The sequence below is a fragment of the Budorcas taxicolor genome, chromosome 7 (genome assembly GCF_023091745.1).
Source record: "Budorcas taxicolor isolate Tak-1 chromosome 7, Takin1.1, whole genome shotgun sequence".
Taxonomy (NCBI): domain Eukaryota; kingdom Metazoa; phylum Chordata; class Mammalia; order Artiodactyla; family Bovidae; genus Budorcas; species Budorcas taxicolor.
The window spans coordinates 64,932,002-64,957,712 of record NC_068916.1 but is presented as its reverse complement, the minus strand read 5'-3'; the positions used below and the strand labels follow the sequence as shown (position 1 = coordinate 64,957,712).

Here is a 25,711-nt window from a genome sequence, read left to right as displayed (position 1 = left end):
AACAAGGTAAGGAGGCATGCAACCTTTAGCACCGTATTTAAGACAATAGAGTAAAGAGTGTTGACAGAGGTCTAAAAAGGAATTCAGCTGTAGGTTTTCCTCTGGAATGAGATCCCAAACACAGAACTGTCTTGTAGAGTCCAGTACTTTTAAAAAGGGAAAGCCTGAGAAATTCCATTAACAGAAATGCCAAAATCTATAATTTACCAGAGACAAATGATTTGACACTGCTTCTTATTCTAAAAACAATGAAGACATTATTCTTTAGGAACAAATTTTTCACTTTGAGAGATCAGCTGAGAAATCACTGCCAGCTCAGTGAGCTAAATGATGCCTCAGTAAGTTAAAAAGACTGCTATACCCTCACAAGGACCAATTTACTCATGGAAAGTAGCTTACTCATGAGCAGTTAGGTCCCTGATATCTGTATAGCAATATATTCATGGCGATACTGGAAAGATTCAATTGAGCATATACAATTGTATGCTCCACCAGCAAGACATCCGAAAAACACCCACACCTCTATGCACAGCATGCGGGAATCCAAATCACAGAACAAAGTCTCAGGTCAGTCCTTTCTCTAAAAAGGGACTCCAAGTCTAGGGAAGGGTTTACTTAGAAATAAGCTGAAGAGTCTTATGGTTTAAAGATGGCAGGTAAGAAGTCAGAGAGCTAGAAAGGACTTTAGATATCATCTAGTGCAAATCCCTCATCTTACTGGTGGGAAAACTGAGGCTTCAAGAGAAGTGTCAGCCTTAAACAATGAAAGAACCGTGACTAGAAGCGAAGTCATGTAATTTTGGGTGTGGTACTTTCCCCGTTACACTCATCTCTCAGGCCCCTTTAAATCTCAACGTGTATCATTTAATCAAGCTTTGGGAAAATGACTGAGAAAGATCACATAGGAAAAATGTTGAATTTTTAGAAAGATCATTTGGTAATAATTCATGTTCTGATAGGCTTAATATTAATGAGGGGGGGAAATCCTACTTATTTTTCGGTGAAAATGTTATTTTCTGCATGAAACAGGTTCTTTTTCTGAAAGCTGTTTTTGTAGGTACAAGGGTAGCTCACAGCTGGCAGCTTTCATATGACCCATCTTTGTAGTTAGAGTTCGATTTGGTAGATCCTGTATCATCAGGCGGGCTGAAATGACTGCTGTCTTGAGAATCAGTATCAATACTTTTCGTCTCTGACTGAGGGTGGACAGAAACTTGAACTGCTATCTCCTGGCCTTGTTCACTCAGGGAACCATCATCTGAATCTCCTCCTGGTGAATTACTCCGGCCCATCTCTGGGTTAATGACAAAGATGCCATCCTGCGCATTCAAGGCAGGTCTCTCTTTAATTCTCTCTCCCATCTCATCAGGGTCATCCACTCGCACAGCCTCAAACATCTCCTCTACAAAGGCCCGGCAGTTTAGAATAAGGGGTGGCAGAGGGACGCTTCTTGCCAGTTCTTCGATATAACGAGCAAACTCCATGGTTTTAAATTGCGTGACTTTGGCGAGTTCCAGAGTCTTGGCCGAGGTGATGATGGGGATGCGTTTTGCAATCTCAAAGGCCTTCTGGAGTTTCTCTGCCCCTTCAGTTCGGAAGAACTCATTGATGGCTTTCTCAGTTTTACGAAGATGGCTGCTCATCATGCACAGCCGTGTCACATTCAAGATGAGAGTGATTGTAAAGGCAATCAGGCAAACAACCATGTAGTAGACACTCATGTCTCCTGAGGTGAAGATGACACGCAGGGTGACCGAGTAGGAGGCACGGATTGGAGAGGTGATATAACACGTATAGAGCCCACGGTCAGCAAAGGCTACGTTGGTGATATTCAGGAAGTTATCAGAAACCAACCATTTTCCACCTGATAACCCAACAGAAATAAAAAATTACAGCATAAAGAATACTATTACTAAATATGCAAACTGCCTTATCAATATTCCACCTCTTCATGAGAGCACGTGACATCAACTCATCTATTAGGTTCTGCTATTTTGTTAAATGATGTAAGAAAGGGCAGACTTTTATGTTCAGAGTCTGAATTTTAAACAGGCTGGAACTTAAAATAGGGAATCAAGATCTTCCTGAAACTAACGATTATCATGGCTGCCTTTTCACTGCTAGATGTAAGACATCTTTCAGGGAGACAGGTGTGTCAACATAATGCTAAGTGACTAACCTTGAAAATAAATGTTTATATATATCTGTGTAAGTGTCTATATCACAGTCTCTACCTACACATTCTCATAAACTAGAAGGCTATGTCTCAGAAATACAAAACAATGGCTATTTATAGGGTAATGAGTAATTTTTACTTCCTTTTTAACTCTCAATAATTTACTGTTTACTTATTTACTCAAGAAAAGACAAAATTATTTTCTAAAAACCCTACCAGTTTAATGTATTTGTTCAACTACTAACTGGCTAATCTGGCATGCCTTACACATGTTAATTTGTCTTGTTAGAAAAGGTTGGTTGATGATAACATCTTGATTTTCTGGCCAGAGTAAATAAAGCACAGGCCAAAAGCAATGTCTCACTAGTGAGGGTAAATGAACAGCCTGGCAGACAGAATAAAAGTTGCTCTAACATGCCTAGGCTTCTATTTTAAATTGAAAACATGCTACCTTTCTTCCATACATGAAGGTGTCTTCATTGAGGAATGTGTATACAAATGTATATGAGTATGAAAACCAAAGCACAAGGACCAACATCCTTGAGTAACTTGGCTCTGCCTGCACAGTTCTCACCTCTCTGATACGTTCTCAGTGTACTCTGTGCTTTAACTACGCAAGCCATTCAAAGACATGATAGATGGGCTAACATGGGGTGGAGGGTATGGGGCCCCATGCCTATAGGCCCCAGAGGAGGCTGGGGGACTGCTTGTTAAGCACTGCTTCAATGCCTAATCTTCCAGCTCCCTTTCATCCCTGAGATTCTACAGTTCAGGATTTAGGGGCATTTCAATTAGTAAGTACTGTGGACCGTGCCCATTCTTATCTACATCAAAATTTATCTAAATTCTGTAGTTATATTTTTACTAACGTGAAAAGAGGAGGAAAACATGTAGCTGTGAATATAGTCATTATTTTTCAAGCTTCTGTCTATATACCTGGAGCTATAAAAAAGATATCTTGTGAATCCACAGTACGATGAACTATATACAGACTCCATTCATCAACCACTATAACCACAATCTAAACGCTCTAGCTCACTTGCTGATAGTAGCTCAAGACTTATGAACCTTACACTAGACTGACACACTCTTTAAACTCCTCTCACTTGAGATTCATAAAATTTAATACAATTGTCCAGAGCTGCTGCTGAAAGCATCAGTGATAGATGTCAGTGGTTTTCAAAGTAAAGGCAAAATAGAAAAATAAAACTGCCATTCCACTTGGCTGGTCTCCTAAAATCTGTTTATACGACCAGTCTATAATAATCATACTGACTGAGTTGTCAGGACCCTAGGGCCAAAAAAGATGAGTCTAGTTCAGTGGATCCAAATAGGGAACCTCAAATTATGTTCAAAATACATGTTCAGGGCACCACTCTAGACATTCTGGTTTAATAGATCTATATTCTTAAGAAGCTCTGGTCTTTCTAACATTCTAACTCTTCAATTCCTTGGTGGCCAGTTACTCAGTCTGTAGGTTAAAATGTTTAGCACATACTTTAGAAGGAAGCACCATCTGTCTCCTTTTCTGTCTTCCAGTCTAATATAAATAGCCAAATATCCCTATATTCCAAGAGATTAGACTATCTTTCTAACAGAAAATATAAGCAGGCCTTTTCCAAAGTGTAGCTTGTGAGGATACCATTATTTAATCTTTACCCCATTGATATTTCATGGTGATTTCTTTCTAAGGTGTTTTAACACAGGTAGTCTAAAAAAAAAAAAACCTAACAGAACAGTAGTTAAAGGAAACAGTATTTTGATTAAGATGTGTTCACAGGTTCTTAAATAGCAAAATCAAGTAAAAACCTGTCAAAAGGTAGACCTTGGTCACCTTACTATGATGTTTGTGTGATTTTTTAAGACTGAGAAACAAAAATATGTAAGAGAAACTTTCCTATTTTCATGCAAATTAAGGTACAGAATTAAAAAGAGAAATGAGCTGGAAGGGCTTATAAAGTTCCTCCTCAATGCACTTCTGATTCTCAGAGGGACTTAAAACTTTTATGTACAGATCTTTATAACCATTTTCAAAAACATCCGGGGTTTCCTCCAGCAGTTTTAGTAATTCATTTCTGAGTAAAAACAAAAAAATTATTTATGACAAGTTCACTTAACCAAAATCCTTCTTGCTCTACTCATACAGGGCCAGCACACTATACTACTCACGTTACAGTCTAGGTAAATGGTACCCCTGGAACTGTGACTACAGAGTCCACACAGCTGTGTGCAGCAACCCTGATGGAGCCAACCTTGAATGAAGAAGGAAACCAGTTCGCCAATAGCGGAGAAAACAGCTCACCATCATTATGTGAACACTTCCTAAATTTGTAACTATACTTTCTTTTTCTTCTTCTTCTGGTTCAGTAATTACCATTATTTCACTTTTCCTGATAGGTATAATACCCCAGGCCTTTCAAAAGTTTTAACTATTTATTGCAGTACCTCATCTTGGAGATTTCTTGTTGAATATGCCATAAAACCAAGATTGAAGTAACAGGAAATGACTTATCTTGACTAATTATACTTTGGGATAATTACCTCTGTCTCTGTCATCCAGCTGCTGTCCTTTTGAGTTGTACCAAGAGACCTGTTCATAGTGGTCGACTGTGAGAAGACACTTGATTGAAACACTAGTTCCCTCTCTGGCTATAATGACATCATCACCTGAGTGGGAATCTGCTGAGAGTTCAAAACTTGGAAGAAATGATGCATTGGAAGAACTGTGATTTGTTCCCAGTGGGATCATTTGGTTGAAGTCTACATCTTCCAAAGCAAAAGCAGCTGGCACAATAACACTCACCACTAAAGTGGATAAACAACGAAGTGGCTTCATGGGAAAATGGGAGAAAATCTTGTTTATATTTGGAGAACTCAATAGCTTCTATATCATAACAAGAGCACGGTGGGTCACTGATTACTTGGTACTGGCATTTTCCAAAAAAAAAAAAAAAAGGTAGATCCAGGTATATTCTGGAGTCTTCAAGATCAAAAGATACGAGTGGAGGCCAACCTGAAAGAGAGCCAGATATAAAATTTAACCAACAAAGACTCACAATGGAGTGGAACTCTATGTTCGAGAAATAAATAGATGTGAAACTGATTAGAATAACTGACATCAATATTATGAAGTGAAACAGTGAAAACAACACCTAAAAATTTCAACAGAGTCAGTAGAAAGAACACTGAACTGGGAAATGGCAGATCTAGATTCTGGTATTAGCTTTGCTAATAACTAGCTGTAAACCCTTGGCAAATAGCTACGCTTGTTTTCTCATATGTCAAATGGGGACTGGATGAGACAATCTCTAAGGGCTCTTCTAGTTCTGAAATGTGAGTTTATTTCACTCTGACAAATTCCATGCAAGAGGGAGCCAATGAAGGCTAAAATATTTAACTTAATGATCTTTTATTCCAACCTGTACCATTACCATCTGCTGTTATACCAATAATGTAAATCAACTGCTACATAATAATTATAACCATGGAGTTCAAAATTTGACTAATTCAAGTATACAGACATTAGATATAAATAATGCAGGGCTACCTGAAGTAGTTTTGTTGTTGTAATATTAGAAAACTGCACCAATATGCATAAATAAATAGTTACTGGCTTTTGAGGCTATAGAACTTTCCTCTTGGGTAAGAACATTAAACAAAAGAATTTTCCTTTAATAATTTCTTCAATATCAAGAGATAAAATACAGTATATTTAATAAGCTTGTAAGAATACCAAATTTCTAACTCAAAGTCTATAAACTAGCTATGGGAGGAATTGACACCTTAAATGTCTAGTTAGCAGAAATACAAACTAGAGAGAAAGATTGTTAGACACATTTAAAAGAAGAGTAAAATATCACAAATAAAAGCAAAATAATATCCCATTTCAAGAATCCATGTGATTATGATCAACTTCCTGGTCATCTGATTCCTCTTTTAAAATCACTGACTCTTAAAGAAAAATTTCATTTCAATTTCTATAAAATATGGGATGAAACACCTAGCTTTATTTCTTATAAGGGCCAAACTAAAGAGTTTTGGAAATAACACTTACTTCCCTGTATACTCATACAAAAGCTGCTTGATCATGTAACACAAAAAGCAACAGATCATTGTATTTTGCCATTAAACTGCTCAGAGTCTAAATTTGACAGTTAAGTTGTAAATATCATTTAAATTTCATTAGTCCTTGAAAGGATGGTTAGATGATGACAATAATTTTCTCTATCTTGCAAATTTAAGGAGGGACCATTTGAAGCAAAACAAAGAAAAGAGTTTGCTATACATAATAGATGAACACTGTATGTTTTCATTTCTTCCCCAAAGCCCATTAAAATGACACAAAGCTCTTGGGCACCGAAGGGGATTACAGAAGTGATCTGATCTAACCTCTTCACCTTGACTTGCTCTTCATATTATATAGTAAGCAGGAGAATTCTGGCCTCTACTGGGAGGGAGTTGAGAGTGGAAACAATGGAAATAAAAGCTTACAAAATGACTGAAGTAAGCCAGGCACTGTGCTTAGGCTTGATATATATGAGTTCTCAACTTCTTTTCTACTACAATGGGCAGATATGATTTTGTCCTTTATTCTAGACCACGGGTTCTCAATGGTGACAGGAAATGACTGTGCTGAAAAGTACTCCAAGTTTCACCCAGGACTTCCAAAAGATTCTGTGGCTTCATCCAAGTTGGCATTTCCCAAATTTCGTTCGTTTCTTCTAATGTCATGATTTGTTTAAAAACTATATCTTTTATTATTTTTTATGCTTTTCTTAAAATTATATTTTATGCTTTTCTTAAACTCATTGTCTTTCACACATGTATGTTAAAAGGCAAGTCCGGATAAAAGTCTGGATAAAAGTAACTGTACACTAGGCACAATGGAGACAAAGCCATGTTATTAACTTGCAGAGATACTGCCCTCTGTTGAAGGCTCTGAGCTGCAGGCCTGCTCTTTTTGTAGAGAAAACAAAACAAACCTCCCACAACTCTAGTTTATTCTAGTAGCACCTCATTTCTTATCCTGCCATTCCTTTCCTCCCCTCTGCTTCCTACCACTGAGTCTACAACCCACTATCTTAGACTAGGGGTATACATTTTCATCTATTCAACAGTGTCTACTGAGTACCGACTACGTGCCAACCTACTGTACCATAGACACTGTCTCTGCCTCCATGGTACTCAGTCAGGTGGAGGACATGGTCATTAAATATATTCAAAATACACTAAATGCTACCCAAAGGAAAGTACAGGATGCTACAGAGAGCTAACCATGTCGCAGAAAGCTTCCCTGAGAAAGTAAGGTGTGTGACAGGACCTGGGGGATAAATGGCAATGAAGAATGTTGGGGAGAGCCATTGAGGTAACGGGACACAGGGCAGAGAAAAAGCAGATCAGTCATTGGTTAGGGAGGTATTCAAGAAAAAGAGCCACAAGCAGTCATAATGAGAGATGGTGGCCAGAGAGTCATGGGTCTCATTCCTGATCCGGAAGAGGAGCAGTTTGGCCCAACAGCAAAGCTGAAGATAAGACTCTGGGAACTGGAGTGGGAGGCTGAAGTGAGTGAAGGAGACTCACCATAACTAATAATTGTCCAAGGTGAAGCAGTCAAAGGCTCAAAAGTGAGGTAGCTCACCTGTGGGGGTGCTACTGTCACCCCAGGATCAAGGAAGAAGACACCAGGAATGGAAGAAATGGACTCATTCTTCCTGCTCTGAGATGTAGGAATTTCAGGGGAATGAACAGCCTCCACGTGAGAGGGCTGTGGGGCAAGTGTCCTGGCAGTGTTCCTGCAGTGTGGAATTCCTTCTTCACGCAGCTTCCCCGAGCCTCCTCGCAAGGCCAGCTTCTTCTTCCCATACAGATCAGGAGTTCACCTGGATGCAGGATGGCTATTCCCTGATCCCTGAGGCCCTCACCAGTACTCTACTCACCTGGCTCTGTCCTGCCAGGCAGTCTACTCCATCTCACGTATGAGCCTCTTAAGCACAAGGACTGTATTTTTTAATGCTATGTGTCATAACTAGCACATACTCTATAAATACTTAACGATGAAGAATAGTTTAAATTTGATCAAGTATGTGATGGATCTTTGTAAGGTGACAAATGTTATACAACAGGGATCACAATTATTCAGACTTACGTGCATTTACTAGTACTTGTTATTATTCTCTGAGACAAAAAGAGCTACTGCTAGTAACCTCAAAAAATGTTAAAGGCATAATGCCTAAATGCATTCCTTGAACCGACCACTAACCCTCAATGTCTTCACTTACCATCGTGTCCTAGGAAACAATGGAGGGAATAAAAGATAACCAACTCCAGTTTCCAAACCAGGTTGAACATCTCAATCTCCTAGAGAACTTGTTAAAAATAAAGATTACTGGGTCCCACCCCAGACCAGTGAATAAAAATCTCTGGGTTTGGACCTTGGAATTCACGGTTTTTAACTAGCTCTCTGGGTGATTCTAAGGCAGAGTGCTCATGGACTAGCAACCACTAATATACTTCCTCATTTCCTCTGTAACAGCCCTACCTGATGGTGCTTGACTGTCTGAACACTTTCAGCACAAAATAACTATCACTCAGATTCCACTCTGGATTAAGTTCACCCTAGAAACTCATACTTGCAGGCTCTGATAGGCAGAGTGGAAGAGAAATTCAGTGAACAGACTCTAACCAGGTTTCCTAGGCTTGAATCCTGGCTCTGACTCTAATCAGCCTTGTGACTTTTGTTAATGACTTAATCTCTCTATGCCTCAGTTCCCTCATCTTTAAATGAGGGAGAATAATAGCATCTACTTTCACAAGACTATTGCAAGGTCTGAAAAAGACAGTATGTAAAAAACAGAGTCTGGTAACAGTAATCACTGATAACTCTAGTTACTATTCTTGTTGACATCGCTTCGAGTGCTAAAATCAACACTTTACAACAAAACCATTATTTAAGATATATAAAACACTTTTACTTGGAATACCATGAAACCATTTAAAAATTTTGGAGGGGGAAGGGGTAACATCATAAGGTAATTTCAGTCTTTAATTTTAAATTTCACACTCCTCTCTTTCTCAGTGCAAATATTTCACAAAAATATGGATCAAACAGGCATTGTAAACGGACCTTGGAGACCAACACAACGTTACATTGTTTTCACTGTGTCCTGAGTTTGTGCCAGAGAGCCTTTGTCGTTCCTTTTTTGGAGCTCTGCCTTCTTGGATCCAGGAGGAAGTCAACTCACTGACTGACTAAGAAGAATGTTCCTTTGGAATGTGGACTGAGACACTGTGGGTTAGGGACATTTGAGGAAGAGAAGGATTACAAGCTGAGGCAACCACGTTAAAGGACAACAGGGATGGAGAAGGGAAAAAGAGCAGCCAGGAGATTGGGGCTAGGAAGGTGGGTGGTGGTGGTGGAAATAGTTACAGAGGGGAAGAGAAAGAGAGGCTCACACATGCTGCTCTGGCTCTTGACAGAGTTCTACTTTCTGATTCCAATAAGACTTTTTTTTTTTTTTAAGAGATAAACATCTTTATCTAATTTCATTCAAAATTAAAACCACAAAAATGAATGTGCAAACAATGAAAGAAATGGAGAATTGGTCAGGTGGGAGAAAGAAGATTAAGTTCAGCAAAACCTGGAAGACAGGAAAACAAAGGGCTAACTATATATAAGATAGGGAGAAGTACTGAACAGAAGTGTAATTGTGCTCTGAGCACAAAAGGGAAAGGGAGACCTCATAAATTTTAGGAATGCAATTCAGTTTTAAGTTTGGGACTTTGTATATCATGCCTGCTATTCTCAATGGGGCAGCTGACATATGGAGGGTAAGAAGAGTTCAAAAAGGAAAATCAAAGTGCCACTTCCTGTAAACAGTTAAAAAGAGCTATGCTATGCTGCAGATGAAGTTACTTAGTAGAATGTTTTATTACCTGTCTTCTGCATGAATAGGAATAACAGAAGAATGTGATATTTAAATTTAATCTAACTCCTTTTTCATCTTTCAGGTACAGTAAAATGTTAGCTTCTCTAGGATCATGAATAATCAGAAATACAGATGATTTTACCCTACAGAACCATTCTGGATATTGGCTGTATCATTAAAAAGGAAAAAGAAAAGTGCTTAAGTTATCATCCCTAACAGACTGCCTTGTTGCTGTGCCTGCCAACTTCTGAGGGAAGAAATATTTCCATTCTGTTCCAATTCTCAACAGAAGTGAATAAGGAAGCAACATGGCTGATTTCCATTCTCATGGCTCAATATTAAGTTGGCTGAGGAAATGGCTGTTTGCAGAAATAGTTCTGGGATAATTCAAAGGAAGGAAAAACACTGACGCCCAGATAGTACTGGTTTTTGCTCCAAGAATACTGGGAGAGTAATGGTTCATTCTCCATAATTAAATGCATAATTAAATGTATTTACAACTCATCCACTCTTCTCTGCCTGCACTGTTACACTTGAAAAATGGAGAAGTTCCCTTACACAAGGCACACAAATGGTCAAAGTGACATTCTGAATTGGCAAAGGGGAGAAAAAGGAAATGAAGAGCAGACTGTTAGCACTCCTCTATCCTTTCAGAGAACAAACAAAAAGCTGTTCTGTTTACACGCAAGCCTTACTATAGCGATCTGTAAAATACAAAGGTTAGTAATACACAAAGAGAAATCACAATTTTGAGGGCCATTCTCCAAAAAGTTTCTAACTTAACATAGCCCTTATGCTCCCAATAGAATCTTGGAGCCACTGCATACCTCATCATTGTCGCTTAGGCACTCAAACGTCAGCCTATTTTCTGGCACACTGAGGAATACGCTCTTCTGTATTTGCTGAAGCTGTGCTTCAAACCCAGGGTTATTTGTTTTGCCCTTGACTATGATCATTTTTGCCACAAGCATTTGTTGAAGCTACACAAAGACACTGATATAATAAACTTAGATTTATGATTTCCTTGCTCATTTTTTTCCCTCTGTGGTCTGACCCTACCCCCCAGTATCTCAAGCTCCAGGATAACTAAAAAAGAGCTCTTTCCTCTCACCCTCAGATCTACCTGTTTAGCATATACATAACTTGAATGATAGGCACACAATACAAATCTTCCAGTTTTGCAAGATCAAAGTTACAGTATCATCATGGCTGTGTGGTCAGGAGTGCGGATTAGGATTAAGAGTGCTTGATCCTATCCTTGTGCGAAGCTATGGGATCAAGAGGCCTTAGTGTACACATCTGTTGAATAAGGTTATTAACAGTAACCACCTCATAAGGTAGTTGTGAACATTAGATGAACTAATGTACATTTTAAATTCATGCCATTATTATTCACCTTCTCCTTCTTCTTCCTTCTAGATGTTTTTCAATGAAGTCCTACTGTCCCTGCCCTAGGTCACCTGGGTCCTTTTAGCTTACCTGGGTACCACACTATCCTCTTAATTCTTAAATGGGTCTCCTTAATTCCCACCATATCCCTCTCATGTCCCAAATACTGCTCCCCTCAGAACTGGCCCTAAACACAAATCCAGAAGAGTTAAGGCAATTTTAAAATCCTCTATCCATGAAATAAGCTTCAAATTTTACGGTATCCATAATTCTTCAGGAATAGATTCCGGTGGTAGAAGAGAAGCACGCAGATGGAGCCCAGATGTGCCTCCATGTAGACTAATTCCTTGCTAAAGGAATGAATGGATTTAGAAGTCAAATTTGGTCTTTAGTTACACCTGTCACTAATGAGTTATGATCTCTAGTGGTCTTAGTTTTCTTACAAACTGATTATCATTCCTATTTTCCTTTAAATCCTATAATTTCCCCAGCTTCCCTGTCATGGCTCAAAGCTTTAACTATACTTATTTCACTCTCTATTCTCTCCAAATAACTTTCCACTTAAAATTTTTGAAACTTCCTGCCCTTTTCATCTTCCTGTGGAAACTGGACCTTCTCTACAATATCCAATGTGTTTTTGACCTTATTCAAGAAGCCTTCCTACCTAAGCTCTCACTCTTCCTTCTGGATTTCAGATGGATTCTTTTGCTGTCAGTCCCCTAGCACATTCACAGCACTCAGTTGTAAGACTTCTCAGTTTCCTTCTTTTATCAGTTATCTGTATGTCCAAAAGACTGAAAGCTTACCAATGACAGAGCCTAAAATCCCCTTGGTAAGGCACTGGAATCAACATGCTGAATTCAGACACCCATTAATGTGGCAGTCAGAAAGGGACCTGCTATAAACGTCTTATTGACTTTTTAGTCTCAATCTCTGAAACTGTTAATGGAGAGATATGAAATATGGAAACATAGTTTTTCTCTCCTTTTTTTTTTGGTGGGCAGAACACTCTAGAGTGAATTTGATCTATAACTCGTTTTCTCAAAATGCAATTCTTAGATCACTTAAATCAAATTAATCTGGGGTGCTTATTAAAGATGCAGATTTTTTGGTCCCCCTCAAACTTAGCCCATGTATCTTTTAATTTGTCATAACCATATTGTTATTCAGCAATTTGCAAAATGTGTTGCAGGGGTCCCTGGGGGTCCCTAAGACTTGGTCAAAATGATTTTCATAACAATACTAGAACATTATTTGCCCTTTCACTCTCAGTCTCACACAATAGGTGCTGTTTTCCAGAGGCTACATAATGAATGATATCACCAGAGAATGAATGCAAAGGAGGTATGAGAATCTAGCTGTCTTCCATTAAGTCAGATATTAAAGAAACTTGTACAAATGCAAAACAATGCCATTTCTCTCAAAAAATTTTTTGCAGGCAAACTATTCTTCATAGACATGCTTTTTATGTTAACATGTAATGCATTTATTTCAAATTAATAACTTTTTGGAAAATTGTTTTGACATCTAAAATGGCATAATGATAGACATAAGCCACACAAACAAAATCTCTTTGATATCCTCAAAAAGTTTTAAAAGTCTCAAGAGATTCTAAGATAAAAAAAATTGGAACATTTTCCACTACAATTATCAACAGTATTTAAAAGATAAGATTAAGACACAGTTAATTGGTTTACCAAATTTCTATTCTTAAACTCCAAATTCTATGCACTTTCCATTACAACAGAAGATCGGAAGAAAACACCTATTTTATACTTACAGTGTTTTTAGTTTGGGAGGAATACACAGTTTTAACATGCTCCCAGGTGACACTGATGCCCCTAAATTTAGAGGATCACCATTAAAGCAAATAAACTTTCTGAAGGGTTTTAGGAAGTGACAGTTATTATGTATAGATATTAAAATGATAACTCTGAAAACATGAAATTGAGTTAGAAGTCTCGGGTTCTTAAAAGGCCAGGTGCCTTCACCTCTCTGGGACTTAGTTTTTCACATCTGTACAGCTGTACAATGAAGGTGTCTCTAACTTTCTTCTGGCTATCAGTTTGGGTTTCACACATTCTCATTGCCCAAGAGCAACTCAAGAGGTACATCTTTCTGATGAGGGGTCAGGGGTAATCTAAAGTCATAAATCACAGCATGTTACTCCTCAGCACAGAAGCCTTCAAATACCTTTCCATTGCTTTTCAAATAAAAGTCAAAATTCTTAACTTGGCTCACAAACCCTACAAAATTTGGCCAGTTTAAGTTCCTGGTCTCACCTTCCTCTTTTCGGTCCACTCACAGTGGCCCGTTGCCTTTTCCTTAAACCGGCTCAGTTTGTTCCCATGATACGGCCCTTGCAGTTGCTATTCCTTCTGCTCCTAACACTCTTCAGCAGCTCTTCATAAGATTTACCCTTCGCTTCGTTCCATCACTTTGTTCTGCTTAATTTTCTTTAGAGCACGCACTACCATCTTAGATAACCATGTTTGCTTGTAAACTTGTTTATGGTCGGTTTCCTCCACTAGGCTGTCAACAACTTGAGCACAAAGCCACAGTCCCTCGTAAACCACAGTGTCCCAAAAGCCCAGAGAAGTGTCTGGCAGGTAGGTGGAGCTCAGTAAATATAGGATGGCCGAATGCCTGCAGCAGCCCAGGCTAGGCTTGCAAAACGGCCACGGATACTCCAGCTTCTTTTACCTCGTACCCTAACCCACCGGTTCAAACCCACGTCTCGGCAGCCCCACTAACCCCTCCACAACCCCTACAACGACCCCCAACTAGCCATCACTCACCAGACGCCTGCCGAGCTCCTTCCGGCCGGAGCTGCTGCTTGACCCGGAAGTTCTCTCGGTTAAGCGAGGCCGTCTCCACCCTGAAAGAGGACTTCCGGGGCAGTAGGAGCAGCTTGTCGGAGAAGGCAGTGGCGGCGGTGAGGGAGGAGGCGGCTTGGGTGAGGGGCTTTCCCGGAGGAGGCGGGCCGGGTGTGGGGTCCCGGGGTCGTCGCGGAGCGGGAGGAAGCAGCTTGGGGCTGGCCGGCTGGCCCCTCGCGGTGGACGCTGAGGCTGCGGAAGTCCTTTGGTTATTGAAACGCTAAGTCCGTGTGAGGAATTCTCGTCGTTGTCAGCGTCGGAGAACTTAGGAGCCCAGGTTTACGCCAGAACTCCCGTTGGGCACCTGTTCTTGTAATTGGCGAGAAGGGAGAGCAGATTTTGTCCGTCTCAAGACAAGTGGTTATTTTAGTAGATAGTAATGTTCCAGGCAACCACTTCGTACTAACAGCTGCTGTTAGTACGTGAGTGATTATGTGTCAGCCTCTGTTCGAACCCTTCACGTCCACCGGGTCGTTTTGTCTTTCTAGGAATTCTGGCATGTAGGTTTTACAGATGTGGAAGCAGAGACGCAGATAGGTGACTAATCTCACAGTCACTCAGGTATAGAGTTGGAAGAGTGTCAGCCTAACTCCACAGCCCATTATATTACTATATACTATATATAACATCTAATGTGTGTGTTAAGTACATATCACCGTGTGTTGTAGCTTGGCAAGAGCACACGGATAGCAAAAAGATGGTAAAAGAAAAAGTAAATATGTATATTCAGCTACAGGAAACATTGGTGGAACTTTGTGCAAGAACTGTGTAGCTCTGGGAGTTCTCTGGTAGTCCGGTGATTAAGACTGCACCCTCACTTGCCTCGGACTGGGGACCAGTCCGAGGACTGGGGACTAAGATCCTACAAACCACGCTGTGTGGCCTAAATAAATAATTTAATTAAAACAACAAAAATACCAACTCTGTAGCCTTTCCTGTTAGGCCCCTGTAAGTAGGCAGAAATTGTCTTAAATTAATTCCCAGTCCCCAAAACGTGTCATACAGTTCAGTTCAGTTCAGTCCCTCAGTCGTGTCTGACTCTTTGCGACCCCATGGACTGCAGCACACCAGGCCTCCCTGTCCATCACCAACTCCCGGAGTTTACTGAAACTCATGTCCATTGAGTTGGTGATGCTATCCAACCATCTCATCCTCTGTCCTCCCCTTCTCCTCCCGCCTTCAATTTTTCCCAGAATCAGGGTCTTTTCAAATGAGTCAGCTGTTTGCATCAGGTGGCCAAAGTATTGGAGTTTCAGCTTCAACATCAGTCCTTCCAATGAATATTCAGGACTGATTTCATTTATATTTTAGAAGTGTATAATGTATCATATAATGTATGGTATATCATATACTCTATGGTCTAGGATCTATGATGTTATATAAATCTATCTTTCTAGCTTTATGCCTCCCCATCATTCTCCTTCTCATAATAACTACTTCTGCTATCTGTTTGCATTCCACACTTTCATATCTCAGACCTTTGAGCTTTCCTTTGTGTTGTTTCCACACCCTTGAATTCTCTCATTGGTGTCTTGATCTGTCAAAATCCTAAGTGCCCTTGTGCTGGCTTTGGCAGCCCATATACTAAAATTGGAACCACCCAGAGAAGATTATCAGGGGCCCTGCCCAAGAATGACTCCCAAATTTGTGAAGCCTTCCGTATTTTTTGGATAGTAGTTTATAGTCTGTAGGAATTTGAATAGAATTTGCATTCTACTGTTATGTGAAAATTGTATAAATCTTAATTATGTTGGTTTGGTTCACAATGCTTTTCAGGTAGTAGACCTTCTGTTTCTCTCTATATTCATTCTATTAATGGATATTCATTTCTCTAATTCATTCTATTAGTGGATATTCATTCTATTAATATCCTGTTTCTCTGTATATTCATTCTATTAATATCCATTTCTCTGTATATTCATTCTATTAATTTTTGAGAGTTTTATATGGAAACTCCAACTAAAAATCTTAGTTTATTTACTTAAAAAAATAATATATAGTGGATCCATATGTAACCTTGTTCAGTTTTTCCAAGTCTCCTGTAAATGTGTTATCATGCTTTTGTAATTAAAAAAAAAAATTAAAAAAGACCAAAATCCTAAGTGCCCTTTAAGGCAGATGTTGCAAGTTCAGATGCCTACAAAGGCTACTCAGGTAACATAAATGAGTCAAGTGGAGTTGGGTGGAGATTAGGGGGACCTAGAGACCACTACCCTGTCTAAAAGATCCCAGCAAATATTTGGCATGAGCTGCTGCTGCTGCTAAGTCACTTCAGTCGTGTCCGACTCTGTGCGACCCCATAGACGGCAGCCCACTAGGCTCCTCTGTTCCTGGGATTCTCCAGGCAAGAATACTGGAGTGGGTTGCCATTTCCTTCTCCAGTGCATGAAAGTGAAAAGTGAAAGTAAAGTCCCTCAGTCGTGCCCAACTCTTAGTGACCCCATGGACTGCAGCCTACCAGGCTCCTCTGTCCATGGGATTTTCCAGGCAAGAGTACTGGAGTGGGGTGCCATTGCCTTCTCCATGGCATGAGCTAGTTATTACCAAGTTGAATGTGGGCCCAGTGTTGTCAGATCGTTCAGTTTTACAAAGGAAGTTGGAGATTTCTATTTGAATATGAAGTCTGATTTTTAAATGTTAACCAATTAGTATAAAAAAGCGTTAAACACTTTGCAGGCCAAACGAAAACCTCTCTAGGCTTGATTTGGAACTCAGAATTCCAGTTTGTGATCACTGCTGTGTGCTTTTTATTTTTATTTTTTATTTTATTTTTTTATATTTGTGGTTTTGGTCTTGCTTTTTTTTTTTTTTTTTACTTTATTTTACTTTATAACACTGTATTGGTTTTGCTATACATTGACATGAATCCACCATGGGTGTACATGCGTTGTGTGCTTTTTAAAGGTATTTAAAGTTGAATGTTATTTCCTGATTCTCACATACTTTTCCTTGCTGCCTGTCCTTTAAAAATTTTCTGTGTACCTCAATTATAGTGCTATTTACAGGCTGCCTTAGTTGTTATTATGTCTCTCATTTTTAGTATGTTAGAAGTGTTTTGATGGCATTGATGGATTGGATCTAATTATGTGATTAGATTGTGTGTGTGGGGGTTAGTCTCCTCTGACTCTTTGCAACCTCATGAACTGCCCCTGTGTCCATGGAATTCTCCAGCAAGAATACTGGAGTGGGTTGCCATTCCCTTCTCCAGGGGATCTTCCCAGCCCTGGGATTGAACCTGGGTCTCCTGGATTGGGGTGGACTCTTTACCAGCTGAGCCACCAGGAAAGCCTGTGGTCAGTATATATAGGTACAGGATATGTGCTTATATATACTTAAGGTCTGGGTGTGTGTATGTGTGAAATGCATTTTTTTTCTTCCCTTGGTGATACTTTGTTATCTCAGAAACCAGCATCTCCTGTTTGTAAATACATCAGTAATATCTTTGCTTTAATCGCTAAAGATCTGTACTTCTGGAAGAAATTGAATTGGTTAACTTTGCTATTCAAAAGCTGGCGTGATGTAAATCTTATCCTGATAGCTGAGATTTCATAATCTTCTCTCTGAAAAATTGAGGTAGGGATGATTAATAACTAATAAGGTTTTTTAAAAAATGTCAATTAAAGGAAAAGTTAATAAATTGGACTTCATTGGAACTAAAAAGTTTTGCTCTGTGAAAAACTATGAAGAGGTTGAAAAGATAAGCTACAAACTGGAATAAAATATTTACAAACCACATGTCTGACAAAGGACTTGAATTGAGCTCTTAAAACTTAACAGTAAAAAAAAAAAGTCCAATTAGAAAGCAAACCAAAGATAAAAATAGCTGTTTCACTGAAGAGGATATGCAGATGGCAAGCACATGAAAAGATATTCAGTATCATTAGCCATTAGAGAAATGCAACATAAAGCTTAAACCCCTATTAGCGCACCTATATCAGAATGGTTCAAATAAAAAATAACACTGCCAAATGCTGATGAGAATAAAAAGAAACTTGATTCCTCATATATTGCTGGTAGAAATGTAAAATAGTTCAGCTACTTTGGAAAAGAGTATGGCAGCTTCCTACAAAATTAAGCATGCACTGATCATTTATTCCAGGGAAATGAAAGCTTATAGTCCCATAAAAACCTGTATATAAATGTTTATAGGCATTTTAGTTGTAATAGGCCTAAACTGGAAACAGCCCGGGCATCCTTCAACAGGTGAATGGTGAAACAACTGAGATGCATCCATACCAAGGAACACTACTCAGCAATAAAAAGGGAGAAACTACTAATGCAACAACTTGCATGGATCTTGAGGGACTTTTGCTGAGTAAACAAAACTCAGTCTCAAAAGGTTACATGCTGTATGACTGCATTTATATAACAACTTGAAATGACAAAAGTATAGAGATGGAGAGTATCAGTGATTGCTGTGGGTTAGGAGGTGGGTGGGAGTGGCTAAAGATAGCTAAAACACAAGGGATCGTTATAATTGAATTATTCTGTATCCTGACTGTGATAATGATTACATGAATCTGTGCATGTGATAAAATTTCATAGAAGTAATTATACTCGCACGAATGAGTATAAAGCTGGTGAAATTTTGAGTTAGATCAGGGGATGGTATATATCGGTATCCTGGTTATGAAATGCTATTGTGTTTGCTATTGCAAACTGTTACCTTGGGGAAAATTGGATGAAGAGTATATTAGAGCTCTATTATTTCTTACACCTGCATGACTTAGTGACTTAGTGATAATCTCAAAATGTTTTTAACAAGTAACAAGTAAAAGCCTATAATCAATTTTTTGGGGTGGGGCTTTTATTTTACCAGGCAATGATCTAATCATGTCGAATAAAGATGATCTTGAGACTGCAGTGATAACTGAAGCAACTCCCATCTGTGAAGATGAGAACTGTGAGCCAGTCAAGAATTTTGAGTCAGTTGACCAAAGTGCCAAGTCAGAGAGTAAATCAGAAGCTGTAGCTGCTACTCGGAAAAGACCAGAGTCCAAACCTTCCAGTGACCTTGAGACAGAAGTTCTCCCTGTTCAGGTATCACAGGCTGCAGGCAAAGTAGAGTATCTATTAAAACACTGAGATTAAAAAATGTTGGGGCTAAAAGGAATATGGAATCAATATCAAATTGGGATTATATGTATTTATTTCCTTTTATAACCATAAAACACTAAATTTTCTCAGTTCTATAAATGCTTATGAGTAGTTACCTTTGCTATTTGATGCTTACATGCAGGTAACATACATCTGTCAGTCAAAACATTTCTTGAGCCACATAGTATGTGTTTGTTCAGCCATACTTTTGGCCAATAATTAGCTACCTTGTGTATGCACTCTGACTTTTCCTCTAATTTTTCCATTTTTCTTTGCCTTTGGTTTTTCTCGCTACTGGGAAAAATAGGAGACTGTTTCCAAAGATGTACCTCAGTCCGGTTGGGGCTATTGGGGCAGTTGGGGCAAGTCCTTGCTCTCCTCAGCCTCAGCTACAGTAGCCACAGTAGGTAAGGTCATCAGTCATTTTGTTAATTCTTGTGCATATTTTGCTACAGATCTGTGTTAAAAATGAGTTTATTATTCTTGCATGATTATACAGAGGCTTTATAGTTTGAGGATGCATTAGAATGATGGGCTGATTTATATTGCCACTAAAATTTGTAATTTTCATTAGAAGGTTGACATTTAGGAATTATAAAACTATTATTTAGTGATAATCAATTTTGGAGGGGAGGGGATAAGGATAAACTCCCCAAGATCAGTTATATAAGGTCAAAGTAAAGTCTTGTAATGAATTTTAAAATCTGTGGGTTTAAATTTTGGTTTGTTTCTTAAGTTTTGGTGGCTAATTGCAAATAATATTCAAATATGAAAATGTTATCATTTTTCTCATCAGGACAAGGTATTTCAAATGTCATTGAGAAGGCAGAGACTTCCCTTGGAATCCCTAGTCCTAGTGAAATTTCAACAGCAGTCCAGTATGCAACAGGTCAGTATATGGAAATGTTACAGCCTAAAATTATAGATTGAAATGGAATAGTTCAGCTCATTTCTTCAGTAGATGTTTATGGAGTGTGATGTTCAGGGCATCATGGGACTGATGAGAAAGAAAACTTGAGATCTTTGACTGACAGAGATGTATGTCCTTTAACCACTTAGGTGTATATTTTTCATTATTTATGCAACATTTTATATTGCAGAGGACTGTTATAAACATTAAATAAAACCATAAATATAGAATGTAAAAATTGCCTAGCTTTTTGCTGGGTACAGTTGAGTAAGAGTCTAATAAAAGTTAGCTGAATGTGAATCTGTTGTGGCTTGAAAAAATATTTTAATGTGTTAGTTTTGGTGGTGTTGCCCTGTCACTAAAGTTTGGTTCATTTTTTTAAGCCTTTTTTTCCTGTCCTTCAGTTTGCATAGTTTTTGTTGTGGCTTTGCTAATCTTTTGCTGTGTTTAATGCTATTAAGTCCACTCAGTGACTTTTAAAAGGACCTGGGTTCCATCCCTGGGTTGGGAAGCTCCCCTGGAGAAGGAAATGGCTACCCACTCCAGTATTCTGGCCTGAAGAATTTCATGGACAGAGGAGTCTAGCAGGTTACAGTCCATGGGGTCGCAAAGAATCGGACACAACTGAATGATGTTCAGTTTCACTTTCATTATATTTTCAACTCTAGAAATTCCATTTGTTTCTTTTTTCTTTGAATTTTCTATTTCTCACCTTCTGATGTATTTATTTTAGTGTCCCTGTCTGCTAATACTGTCATCTCTGACATTTGAGTCTATTTTTGTTGACTAGTATTTTTTCTTGGTTATGGATCACATTTTTCATTTCTTTGATGCTGGAAATTAAAAATGTTACATAGTTGAGTGGATTTTGTTGTCTTTGAAAGGGAGTGAATTTTGTTTGGAGGGCAGTGAAGATATTTGTAGCTTGTGTGTGTGCTTAAGTCACTCAGTAATGTCCGACTCTTTACCAGCCCCATGGACTGTAGTCTGCCAGGCTTCTCTGTCCATGGGGATTCTCCAGGCAAGAATACTGGAGTGGGTTGCCATGTCTTCTTCCAGGGGATCTTCCCAACCCAGGGATCGAACCCAGGTCTCCCACATTGCAGGTGGATTATTTACCGCCTGAGCCACCAGAGAAGCCCAAGAATACTGGAGTGGGTAGCCTATCCCTTCTTCAGGGAATCTTCCCGACCCAGAATCAAACCAGGGTTTTCTGCATTGCAGGTGGATTCATTACCAGCTGAGCTACCAAGGAAGCCCATTTGTAGATCAGATTGATCTTTTTAAGACTTCATTTTAAGCTGCTTTAGAGTGAATTAGGGTAGCCTTTATAAGTGCTAGTTTAGCTTAGCTACTAAGCCTCTAACACTTCTGAGGTTTCTATCTAATTTCTAGGTGTTAAACTAGGTCTGTCTACTTGATTGTTTGGAAGTCAAATATCTCTCAGCCTAGCATGAGCTTTGGGCATTGTTTACTTAACAGCTTCATGGTCATTCTTTGCCCAGTATCATGGAGTCTTCCAATATAACAATAGCTTAGTATTCAGCCCAAGACTCAAGGGCATGCCTGTGTAGATAGCTGGAAATCTTTACCTCTGTAGTTCCCTCCTCTCCAGTACAGTAAAGTCTGAAGATAGTGTGGGTTCAGTTTCAGACCACTTCAATAAAGTGAATATTGCAATAAAGCGAGTCTCACAATTTTTTTTTAGTTTTCAAGCATATGTAAAAATTTATACTGTGTTATAACCTATTAAATGTGCAGTAGCATTATATCTTAAAAAAAGTGTATATAATTAAAAAATACTTCATTAATGAAAAATCCTAACCATTATCTGACAATGGAGGGTTACACAAACCTTCAGTTTGTTAAAAAAAAAAAAAAGCATTATCTGAAGAGTGCAGTAAAGCGCAATAAAATGAGGTATACTTGTACTCTGAGCTGCAAATTCCAGGCGCTTCAGCTTTCCTGCCTGTTTCTTCCACTTAGTAAGACTACCATGCTCTGCTTGGGTTTCCCTTCCTTGTGCTGTGGTCTGAAAAGCAAACCAATCAGAATTCTCTTCATTTTTTTCTTGTCTCTTCTGAACCATAGTCCAGTATAGTCTGTTGTCTAGTATCTGGAGATAATTGTTCTTTATATTTTGTCCACTTTTCTAGATACTGTGGTAGAAGGGCAAGTCTGACATCAGATAATCCATCAGAGTTGGAAGCAAAAGTCCTCCCTACAGTAGATTATTTGTTGATCTCCTATAAGAGATTTTAGTGTTAATAGTACAGATTAAAAAAAAATCTCCTTAATGCATATCCGAATCTTATGAAGAAGCATAATTTTCTAGGATAAAGTTTAAAATAGCCTGGATTTTTAAAAAAATCAGATTTATTAAGTTAATAATTTACATAAAGTTTGCTCTCTTTAGGTATAGTCATCCTGTAATATCCATGGAGATTGGTTCCAGGAGCCCTCCAATGGATACCAACATCCTCAGATGCTCAAGTCCTTTATATAAAATGAGAATCCACAGGTTTGACATCCACAGAACAGAGGACCAACGGTTTATAGTTTTATGTATTTTGACAAACATTCAGTCCTCTTTACACTGTGTAATCATAGTCCATTGTGATTATTCAGTTGTAGAATATTTCCTATATCTGTATAGACAGGAGACAAGAATATTTTTACCCCCCCCCCCCCACCCCAATGCCCCTTTGTAGTCACTCCCCTCCACCAGTTCTTCACTCTCAGTGACCACTGATCTGTTTTCTGACCCTGTGGTTTTAGCTTGTGCAGAAAATCATGTTGTCTCTTATATATAGTCAGTAGGTTGTTCAAAAGACTGGATTTTGTTTTGAAATGAAAATGAAAAAAAGTTGCCTTAGCTTATATTTTAAATAGGCAAATGGTTTAAAATTCTTGAAAAATGCTAAGGCCTTATATGTTGGAGGTAAGATCTGATTTTAAAAAATTCATATCAGTTCAGTTCAGTCGCTCAGTCATGTCCGACTCTTTGTGACTCCATGAATTGCAGCACGCCAGGCCACCCTGTCCATCACCATCTCCTGGAGTTCACTCAGACTCACGTCCATTGAATCCGTGATGCCATCCAGCCATCTCATCCTCGGTCGTCCCCTTCTGCTCCTGCTCCCAATCCCTCCCAGCATCAGAGTCTTTTCCGATGAGTCAACTCTTCTCATGAGGTGGCCAAAGTACTGGAGTTTCAGCTTTAGCATCATTCCTTCCAAAGAAATCCCAGGGCTGATCTCCTTCAAAATGGACTGGTTGGATCTCCTTGCAGTCCAAGGGACTCTCAAGAGTCTTCACCACCACAGTTCAAAAGCATCAATTCTTCGGCGCTCAGCCTTCTTTACAGTCCAACTCTCACATCCATACACGACCACAGGAAAAACCATAGCCTTGACTAGACGGACCTTAGTCAGCAAAGTAATGTCTCTGCTTTTGAATATACTATCTAGGTTGGTCATAACTTTTCTTCCAAGGAGTAAGCGTCTTTTTAATTTCATGGCTGCAGTCACCATCTGCAGTGATTTTGGAGCCCCCAAAAATAATGTCTGACACTGTTTCCACTGTTTCCCCATCTATTTCCCATGAAGTGATGGGACCAGATGCCATGATCTTTGTTTTCTGAATGTTGCGCTTTAAGCCAACTTTTTCACTCTCCACTTTCACTTTCATCAAGAGGCTTTTTAGCTCCTCTTCACTTTCTGCCATAAGGGTGGTGTCATCTGCATATCTGAGGTTATTGATTTTTTTCCCGGCAATCTTGATTCCAGCTTGTGTTTCTTCCAGTCCAGCGTTTCTCATGATGTACTCTGCATAGAAGTTAAATAAGCAGGGTGACAATATACAGCCTTGACGTACTGCTTTTCCTACTTGGAACCAGTCTGTTGTTCCATGTCCAGTTCTAACTGTTGCTTCCTGACCTGCATACAGATTTCTCAAGAGGCAGGTTAGGTGGTCTGGTATTCCTATCTCTTTCAGAATTTTGCACAGTTTCTTGTGATCCACACAGTCAAAGGCTTTGGCATAGTCAATAAAGCAGAAATAGATGTTTTTCTGGAACTCTCTTGCTTTTTCCATGATCCAGCGGATGTTGGCAATTTGATCTCTGGTTCCTCTGCCTTTTCTAAAACCAGCTTGAACATCAGGGAGTTCACGGTTCACGTATTGCTGAAGCCTGGCTTGGAGAATTTTGAGCATTACTTTACTAGCATGTGAGATGAGTGCAATCGTGTGGTAGTTTGAGCATTCTTTGGCATTGCCTTTCTTTGGGATTGGAATTAAAACTGAACTTTTCCAGGCCTGTGGCCATTGCTGAGTTTTCCCAATTTGCTGGCATATTGAGTGCAGCACTTTCACAGCACTATCTTTCAGGATTTGACACAGGTCAACTGGAATTCCATCACCTCCACCAGCTTTGTTCATAGTGATGCTTTCCAAGGCCCACTTGACTTCACATTCCAAGATGCCTGGCTCTAGATTAGTGATCACATCATCATGACTATCTGGGTCGTGAAGATCTTTTTTGTACAGTTCTTCTGTGTATTCTTGCCAAGATGCTAATAAAGCAAACCTATTCATGGACTGTCCATTTTTACACATCCCTTCCCTACTATAGGAGAGACTAATGCCAAAGAGAATGGAAACTCCTCTCCAATGAGTGGGCCGTTTGGGGTATTCTCGACCATCTCTACTGCTGTTCAGAGCACAGTGAGTAAAAATTGCCAAGGTGGCCTGCTTCCTTCCATGATTATAATGGGTTTTGTCTCTCTCTCTTTCTTTTTCCTTAAGTCATGGGGAATGATTACACTTATGGGAGTTCAGATTGCTGAAGATCATTCACTTTGATTTTAAGTGTAGAGTGAGAGCTACTTGAAAAACTTAGAAGCTAAAGAGGGAGGAGGAGATGAGTAATGGAGAGGAAATGTACATAATATTTTATGGACTAAGAATTCTTAGTTTGTTGGTCCTAGAAAAACCTTTCTGCTTTACAAGAATACTTTTCTCATAATTACATCTTTTAGATGAAGGGAAAATGAGATGTTTATGATGAATACTTATAAAGCCATAGATGATTAGAAACATTTTTGAAAGGATTATATAGGAAGCTTAATATCTCCTGCATGACAGTAGTTGGTACTGGTTAACTTTTCACTTAGTATAATCTATATTCAGGAAAATGATATCATAAGGGTTCAGTTTTAATTTTCACAGTGTGCACGTATTCAGACTGAGAAACAGCAGGGGTATAGCACATGTCTCCCTGTGCTGTCTCCCTGTCTTGTATGCCTCCCTCTCTTGCCCTCTAAGGTAGCTACAGTTC

At 39.1% G+C, this 25,711-nt stretch overlaps 2 protein-coding genes and 1 non-coding gene across 4 annotated transcripts in view; 2 read left to right on the top strand and 1 right to left on the bottom strand.

Moving 5' to 3' along the window:
• Window positions 1–1,070: 1,070 nt before the first annotated feature.
• Window positions 1,071–14,321, bottom strand: MFAP3 (microfibril associated protein 3). Of its 2 annotated transcripts, XM_052644033.1 has the most exons (3): window positions 14,289–14,321; window positions 4,980–5,189; window positions 1,071–1,864 (listed from the first exon to the last, which is right to left on the bottom strand). In XM_052644033.1, the coding sequence occupies exon 3, from the start codon at window positions 1,719–1,721 to the stop codon at window positions 1,071–1,073; it is 651 nt and encodes a 216-aa protein (XP_052499993.1). In that variant the 5' UTR covers window positions 1,722–1,864; window positions 4,980–5,189; window positions 14,289–14,321. The 2 variants fall into 2 exon arrangements, with proteins under 2 accessions (XP_052499993.1, XP_052499992.1); XM_052644032.1 differs by lacking the exon at window positions 14,289–14,321 and having other exon boundaries at window positions 4,718–5,012.
• A 61-nt stretch (window positions 14,322–14,382) lies between these two features.
• The window catches only part of FAM114A2 (family with sequence similarity 114 member A2), a 36,244-nt gene continuing 24,915 nt past the window's right edge, over window positions 14,383–25,711 (top strand). Inside the window, exons 1-5 of the mRNA XM_052643551.1 lie at window positions 14,383–14,425; window positions 19,186–19,406; window positions 19,771–19,870; window positions 20,260–20,352; window positions 25,007–25,098. Of these exons, the coding sequence (XP_052499511.1) occupies window positions 19,200–19,406; window positions 19,771–19,870; window positions 20,260–20,352; window positions 25,007–25,098 (492 nt within the window). The 5' untranslated portion in view covers window positions 14,383–14,425; window positions 19,186–19,199. The remainder of the gene's footprint in view (window positions 14,426–19,185; window positions 19,407–19,770; window positions 19,871–20,259; window positions 20,353–25,006; window positions 25,099–25,711) is intronic.
• LOC128051877 (U6 spliceosomal RNA) lies at window positions 15,931–16,033 on the top strand. The gene has a single exon (XR_008199794.1). It is a non-coding gene; the product is annotated as a U6 spliceosomal RNA (small nuclear RNA).

Excerpts from the sequence above, each read along its gene's own strand:
- MFAP3 (XM_052644032.1), bottom strand. The coding sequence starts at position 5,012 with ATGAAGCCACTTCGTTGTTTATCCACTTTAGTGGTGAGTGTTATTGTG. Across the intron at positions 1,865-4,717 it reads GCTGGATGACAGAGACAGAG|GTGGAAAATGGTTGGTTTCT; the intron begins GTAATTATCCCA and ends TTGGGTTATCAG.